Source organism: Anoplolepis gracilipes, chromosome 12 (genome assembly GCF_047496725.1).
Source record: "Anoplolepis gracilipes chromosome 12, ASM4749672v1, whole genome shotgun sequence".
NCBI classification, from domain to species: Eukaryota; Metazoa; Arthropoda; class Insecta; order Hymenoptera; family Formicidae; genus Anoplolepis; species Anoplolepis gracilipes.
The window spans coordinates 98,280-106,468 of NC_132981.1; the positions used below are offsets into that span (position 1 = coordinate 98,280).

At 54.6% G+C, this 8,189-nt stretch overlaps 1 protein-coding gene across 1 annotated transcript; it reads right to left on the minus strand.

The window, feature by feature from the left end:
* Window positions 1–666: 666 nt before the first annotated feature.
* On the minus strand, window positions 667–1,017 carry LOC140671979 (uncharacterized). Its single transcript, XM_072903761.1, has one exon. It carries the CDS (start codon window positions 1,015–1,017, stop codon window positions 667–669), a length of 351 nt encoding a protein of 116 aa, XP_072759862.1.
* Window positions 1,018–8,189: the final 7,172 nt, after the last annotated feature.

The following is an 8,189-nucleotide window of genomic DNA, read 5'->3' on the forward strand; positions in this document are numbered from 1 at the left end:
TGTTTGTTACTAGGGGGGCTAATAAGGGGGAGGGGAGCACTTGGTGGAGACATCCAATCCCCAACCATGCCCCCCTCTAATGTCATCTTCTCCTTTGAGGAGAGGGCGACTGGATTGTCCCCCCTCAATTGCTCGTCAAGGCCTTAGCTTCATTGTCAGTGGGGGTAGCCGATGCAAGGAGGGACCCAAGCTCCCATCGGAGTCACTCTCCTTCTCCTGTTCCTCCTCGCTGCTGTCATCTACAACAGCCGCTGCAGCGGCCGCAATCGCCGCTTCTGCCGCCGCCTCTTCTTGTCGGCGTATGCGCTCGGCCGCCTCCTTCTGCGTCATAACTTGTTCGCAGAAGAAGGCAATCGCCTTCCAGGATCTCTCATCACCCAACATCTTCGTAACCATGGTTGGCAACGAGAGGTCGTTGCCAATCACTGAACCGAGATCACGGCGCAGCGTGTCCCACGCCGGACACTTCTCCAGCGTGTGCCGCGCCGTGTCTCTCACCTCCTTACAATGGTGGCAGGCCGTGGTACCTTCCTTGCCGATTCGATACAGGTACTCACCAAAGCACCCATGCCCGGTGAGCACCTGTGTCATCCTAAAGGATACCTCACCTCGGGCCCTGTCTAACCATTCTTGTAGACAGGGCCGGACGGCCTCAACGCGGGTTCTTTAACCCGCAGTCTTCGGGTCAGATAGGTGGGCACTCCATCTCTCCACCATAGACCGCTGGGCGTGGATCCGGATGGTCTTCTTGACCCTGGCTGGTAGAGGGCCATGACCCCTCCTGAGCCCCCTTTCCCAATTATACCGCTCCGCGTACATTGCGGTCAGGAACTCCAAGGGGGGCGAACCCGCCAGGACCGTGGCCGCCGCATGGGACACCGTGCGGTAGGCCCTTATCACCCTCACGGCCATGCTGCGCTGTATGCGTCGGAACTTGTCCTTTGCATAACGCATGGTCACGAGATCCGTCGCCCATATTGGGCATTTATACAGGGCCACCGCATTTACGGTGCCCATGTATATACGGCGGACTCAACCATCCGGTCCCCCAAGGTTTGGCAGGAGCCTACCCAACGCCGTGGAGAAGCGCTTCACCTTGGGGCAAGGACATTGAAGTGGTGTCTAAACTTCCACTCGCCGTCCAGTAGGAGACCGAGATATTTAAGCCGGTTCCCCACCGAGATAGAAGTATCTCCCACCCGGATATGAGTCCTTGGCGGTTTCCCAGAGGATTTACTGTGAAAGTAAAGAGCCTCGGTTTTTTGAGCCGCCACTCTAAGACCCATACCAGTGATGCTTTGTACCACAACTGCCACCGCTGTCTCGGCCTTGGCTGCTGTATCCCCCAGCTGCTCCCCGCGGCCAGCACTAATGTGTCGTCTGCATAGCAGATGGCGTGGCAGCCACGAGGGAGAGGAAGGCAAAGGACTCGGTTGTATGTGAGATTCCACAGTAGGGGTCCTAAGACTGACCCCTGCGGAACCCCGCATCGAATTTCCCGTCGGCATTGGAGTCCGTCTTGTGTGACGAACTCCAGGCTCCTATCCCGGAAATATTGTCTGATGATCTCCACAAGGTAGGGAGGGACCCTGTATTGCAACAAGGCATCCATTACTCTATCCCAGGGCAGGGTGTTGAAGGCGTTTGCGATATCTAGTAATACCGCAAGTGCCACCCCGCCCCCTTCCACGGCTTCCTCCGTGAGGGACGTAACACGACTAATCGCATCCACAGTCGAACGTCCCTCGCGGAAGCCATATTGCTCCTCGTGGAGACCACCCTCTCGGGATATATGTCGAACAAGTCGTTTTGCAATGATCCTCTCAAAGATCTTGCTGACCTCGTCCAGCAGGCATATTGGTCTATATGCCGACGGGGTTCCTTCTTCCTTGCCTTCCTTGGAGAGCAGGACCAATTTAGCCTGCTTCCATTGCTGGGGGAAAGCGCCATGTCTGAGGCATTTATTAAATATGTACCTCAGACGTTCTCCCAGAAAGTCCAGTGCCCAGACCCATATCTTTCCAAGCACGTCGTCAGGGCCAGGAGCTTTTCTTGATCCTATTCTTTTGACGGCGCGCTGAAGTTCGTTGCTGGATATCTCCTCGTCCTCCTCTAGTTCATAAGGTCCCCCCAGGCCGGGACCGCAGTTGAGTGTGGACTCCTAAACCACTAGCAGGAAGAGGGTGTCCACAACATTCCTGAGGACGGGAGTATCCAGGGATTCCGTGACGGGGGGCGTGTCCAGTTCCTATACTTATTCAGAACTATTCTGTATGGACGCCCCCATGGGTCCGTGTTGAGGGATGACAGTAGCTCATCCCAACAACTGGCCCTGGACTTCCTGATAGTGGCGCTAAGGGCGCATCTTGCGGCCCTATAGGCAGCCAAGGCCTCCTCTCGGATCTCCGGGTTTCTTCTTCTGGGAATACGAAAGAGGGTGCGTCGCGCCTGGACAGAGGAGCGCCTTAATTGCGCTATTTCCTCCGTCCACCAATAGACGGCGTGACGTGGGCGGAGGACCCTGGCGCGTGGCATGGCTGCGTCGCAGACTTCGCGCATAACGCCCCGCAACCATTCCACATCCAGGTTAATGTCCCGCCTTTCCTCTCCCTCCGGGATACCCCACAAAATGGTCATTAAGGCCTCTTCTAGTTTCTTGGGGTCCAGCTTTGTGAGGGTCCACCTACCTGTGTCCCCGCCTCGAGGTGGGTGATGTACCTAGTAATGCACGGCGTCCAGGACAAATTCAATGTATTGGTGGTCCGAAAATGTTTCCCCTCTCGAGTCACCCACCACGCGCCATCCTCGCACCATCCTCTTGGCCCCCTTGGAGCCGATCGTTATATCCACGATCGACTCCTCTTGGGGCCGGACACATGTGCTCACTCGGCCTTCGTTAATAACGTGAAGGCCGAGCGAATTCACCCACCTCACCAGGGTAGTTCCCCTGGTGTCCTGCCTCGACTCACTCAGTGCCGGAGACTTGACGTTAAAGTCTCCAGCTATTATGAGTGGATCGGCAGGGAGTATGTTTCTGACAACATCCCCCACCTGTTCAAGGAGTGAGTCAAACTGGGCAGGACTTCAACTAGGGGGGACATAGCAACTAATTATTGTTGTGGACCCCCACTTTGCTGCAACATATCCGTTCCCCTTTCCAATACATTTGAGAGGGGGGGTGTTATTTGTTGCAGCACCGACCTCGATTGCCGCCGTGCTTCTTGCATTCCCCAGCCACGTAAGCTTTGCTGAGATCTTATAGGGCTCAGCAACAATGGCCAGCCCGATGCCACGCTCAGCCAGGCTCTGATAAAAGAAATTCTGTGCCTGACTGGCGTGGTTTAGGTTAGCTTGGAGGAACCTGACCGCCATTTATTTTGGGTGATCAAGCTCCTACGGCTTTGCCTCTATCTGCGTACCCTCCCCATCATCTTTCGGCAGAGGGGTATCCTCGGGCTTTTTTTTAGAGCCTTTCCTTGGTACCCTCTGCTCGAGGGGTTCCCCCTCTTATCACCCCCTCTTTATCCGCGAGGACCTCTCGCATTCGGCTCGCCAACGCATCCGCCTTTTTTTTGTTGTCCGGACCCCCAACCTCAAATAGTTGGACATCGGTAACTGCCTTTCTGGCTTTCAGGCCATTAATTTCGAGACTGGCGAAATCTATACTGTCCATCGCCAGTCTCAGATTCTCCTTGTATTGGCCGGATGGGCATGTAAGCACCATCGCAGTTGTACGGGGGACTCTCCTACGTCCATTTTTCCCTCCCCTCTTTTTTGGTTGGGAGGGAGGATTGGACGTCGCAGGCTTAGGTTGAGGGCCCTGTGGTTTATTGCCTGGCTCCTTTGCCTTCGCCTTAACATTCGTGGTTGCCGGAGCCCGATTGTCACCTTTTTTGGTGGTTTTTTTGCGAGCTTTACGCTCTACCACCTCCGACCATGTCTCCTTTTTCCCTGTGAGCGGGGGAGGCGAAAGTGTTATCTTTTCGGTGGGTTTCGCCTTACCCTTGAGGGCTTGTGTCTGCCCTTCGACAGGGCCTTGTCGGCCCCTTTTGGGTTTGGAGAAGGCAGCTTTTCCTTTTTTTTTGGGAGGCGGCTGGGGTCCCGCTTTCAGTGGATCTTGCCCTCCGCGGGCCTTTTCCCCTTTCCTCCTTCTCTTTCCACCCTCTCGCGGTCCCTCCGTTTTTGCGTCAGGGGCCGTGGGAGCGGGTCCCACGTGATTCTGCTCTTGTCTTCCCCGGGGATTAGAGGCCTTAGCCTCCTCTCCAGCGGTAGACGGGACAGGAAGCGGAGCCGGAACAAGCTTTTTTGGAGCAACCACCGCTCCAGAGAGCCTTAGCGTCTCCATCTGCTTCGCGATGGGATCCAGGAGTGCTAGAACTGCATCCTTTTGGTCCATCAGCTCATTATATTTTGCCCTCAGCTCCTCGGGCAGATTCGGAGGGAAGGCCTTCGATGGCCGCGGTACCCCTTTGATCGTCGATCCCGCCTGTCTTACGGGACCTGTCCTTGCCGGGGGGACTGCTGCGTCCATCTTCATATCCTCCCTTATATCCTTTTCCCCCTGTATAGGAAGGGGGAAGGGGCAGTCCCTCCCGCTAAACAAGGAGAGGTGGGATTCCGATAATCCTCCTCATCCGACCTCAGCACCAGCCTCTTCCTTCTTGTGTTCTTGGGTAATGTCCCTAGATGAGGAAGAGTATGGGGCGGGTAAAAATACAAGGGGAGGAAGAGGAGCTTTCTAGTTCGCACCTCCCTTTTCAACTCCGCATTTTCCTCCCGGAGCTTTGTCAGTTCCTTACGGAATTCTTTAAGCTCAGGGTTCTCTCCCTCCCTGATTTGTCTGGCCATAACTGTTGTAGCTGCTCTCAGCAGGACTACAGTGTCTTTGACCTTCCTGACCAGAGACCCTTTCATTCCGTTGGAGCAGTCCGCCACCTTATATAGGATGGTGGAATGCTCCATGAGTTGCGCCGCAATTACCTCGGTGGATTCCAGCAAGAGCAACTCTTCCATCTCCTTTTCATCGTTGAGGAGACGTTTCCACCTCGCTGATTTAGAAGGATCCGGAAGCAGCGACTCTGCCGCCCTTCTATCTCTCTTCTCTTCTTTTCTGCGTCTTTGAGCTTCCTTCTTTTTTTGGCGCCTTCCGACATGTTTGCCGATGACCGGTTGATGGCCTTTGCCCCGTTTCTCCTTTTGCTCCTTGACTATATTTTCTGCCACCGAACTGGTGACAGAAATATTGTCATTCTCCTCTGCGATCTTATCGCGGATCTCCTCGCCATCTATGGAGTCTGCCTCCATATTCTCATCATGAGCGGAAGTCCTCTCCTTCTTGAGCCAGGAATGGTTGTATCCCAGCACACGTGCAGAAAAATCTTCCGCAGCTGGCCTGACCTCGTTGTCCTTCGCACTCATCAACGGGGATGGAGGGGGGTCATGCCTCATCCCACTCGTGCTTGGAAGTGGGTTCTCCATCGTCCCTTCGGTTTCCTTCCGACGGGTGAGGGGGAGTTGGAAGTTAACATCTTCAATCCTAGTGATGCGCAACTTCTCCATCCTAACCACGTGTTCTCTGTTTGTTGCAGAGGCTAACCTCGCACTGCTCCTGTAGGGAACCTGACGTGGACGCGTTGGCCTAAGCGTCATCCTAACCGAAGAGGAATCTTCGGATATATCGCCCGAACGCAACGGACAGGTGGACCGCGACTAGATTCTTTCCCCACGTTTTTTCCCTCCTCGTTGTTATTATTTTTTTTATTTATAATATTATTTATTGATGGGTCCATTTAAAAATAATCCCACTTTCCCCTTGCAGCTCCCTCGACCAGGGTATATCTTCACCGCCGTCGAAAGCGCCCCGAAACATGACTCGTAACGCTCCCGACGAGGGGCCCCAAGTTTCCCCGGGGGGTCGAGATACACCACGGGCCGGCGGCCAAAGACAGCACCGGCACTGGATCTCAGCCCCTTACTGACCCATGGGGTTTTGACGTCCTCATGGGCTTTCAGGGGTTCTGTGTCTGACCTCACGGACACTGCAAGGGGCGGCGCCACTCGGAGGGCCCCACGGACGGTTGGGACGGAGCAGCTGCTCCCCTACCCCGCCTTACCCGCCGTGGCGACCAGCATACCGTGTTAACACCCTCTCCTCGACAATCCTCGAGGAGGGCACCGGCGGTGCACCGCTTCGGAAAGGGGAACGGTCGCGATGCACCGCCGGTGGCACCCATCGCGCCGCTGGGCCCTGCCTCGGAATATGTCCGAGCGGCCCCGGCGGCAGGCCGATGCTGCACCTCCGGAGTAAGCCCTCGGCGCGCACACGGCCCACCCGCCGCTCCCCGGCCCGAGCTCAGAATACGTTCGAGTGGCCCGGGAGGCGGCCCTCCTCAGGGACGCTGAGACGAGAGAGCCAAGGCTCTCCACTAGCACCCTGAGGCACTGTTACCGGCCTGAGCTCAGAATACGTCTGAGTGGCCCGGCAACAGTCACCCCGCCTCTGTGCGCGTACAGAGAGGGCCACGTCCTTCCGCCGTTTGCACAGAAACAAAGGGTTTCTCACCCTACTGTGGGACGCTGTCTTCCCCCATGCCAGACCGCGAACGACGCAGAAGATCCCGCGCTGCCGTCCCGGCCCCAGGCACAAAGAGGAACGGCACCCACATCCCCCCCGTGGCCCCGAAAAGGGAGCTCTGAAAAGGGCTGAACCCCATGCTCGGCGGGAAAGACTGGAGCAGCAGCCCCGTGCAATGTCTTTCCCTAACGGTGCCGTGCCACCGGGCGTTTAAATTTCGGGTTGCCGTCCCTTACCACATACGGGTCCCCTCCGAAGAGGGTTGCCCCTGCGGGGAAGTGGGCCCCGTCCCCCCAGGATGCAAAGAACTCTTCCACCCCAGGAGGAGCCCCCCCGAGACTGGGGAGCACTTCCCAGAACTTGGGGAGCAATTGTACAAAGTCCTAGGACTTCGTACTGACCGCTCTGGGCACCCAAAATGTCTTCGGGTGAGCCCTCCCACCACGACAAGGTGGCGGTCAAGGGAGGGGATGGGGGTGTACTTGCCTCTCCCTCTGGGGGAATTCAGGGAGCGGCTGGACACATTAACGGACTGGTTGGTCCGGTACAGCCGCTCCTGGCCGACCCTCACGCTGGGAACTTCAACGCATGGTCTTCAGCATGGGGGTCCGCCAGCACAAATCTCTGCGGGCGTTTGGTAGAAGAGTGGGCGGCAGCAAACCGGTATTTAGCAACGACCTCCGGTTGCTAAATACCGGTGGCGTGAGCACCTTTTTCCGCGGGGCGGAGAATCCATAGTGGACCTGGCCGACCCTGACCGAGAGCTAGCGGGGGACGTCGACCTGGACCGACGACCGCAAGTTGGTATTGCAACGAGTGGAGTAGTGGGCGCGCGAACCACGGAGTGAGAGGCGAGTGCTGGTTGGCGACGTGCGATTTGATTTTGTTCAAATAAATTTTATTTTCTGGTTTATGAAGGCATCGATGATATCTATATTTTGTTCTTTTTTGACATGGCCCTATGCCAAACTTTGTTTTTTATTTTTTTAATAAAGACAATTTGCGTTTGATGATTAACGTTGTTATACGTGGTTATAACAGGGCATTAAGCCGACTTAACTATTTAACTAAAATTGTAAGTGTGAAAGACCGAGTTCGATTTTTAGTTTTTGTTTACTATTGTTGTGCTGCTGTTGGATTTCGACCCGATCTGGTATCAAGTTTTGTTATCTGCGATGCGTTTAGAAACTAAGACGCATATATGTTAAAGTTATTTTCTTTTGTACTCTGGACATGGCCTTATGCTGAATTCTGTTTTGCGTTACTAAAATAAGTTGCGTTTGGTTACTCATACATTTATATCTGATTTTGACAAGACACTATTTTGAGTTTATTAATTAAGTAAATTGTAGGTGCGTTAAAACATTATCAAAAAGGTTATTTTAGTTATCAGTACCGGTTCTTTTTTTTGTGTTTATTCTTAATATTAAATTAAATGAGGATGGTACATATATCCATGTGTTAACGAGACGATAAACCAAGCAATGGGATTTGTAAGTTTGATCGGGTTAACATAGAATATGCGGTACGGCTGCGATTGGATAAAGCAGTGGCAGCAGAACAACGTTTGGCATCGCGCTGATGGTGCGAATGATCCGGGTGGACGTCGGGGTAT

Coding starts and splice junctions, on each gene's coding strand:
- LOC140671979 (XM_072903761.1), bottom strand. CDS start 1,017: ATGGGCACCGTAAATGCGGTGGCCCTGTATAAATGCCCAATATGGGCG.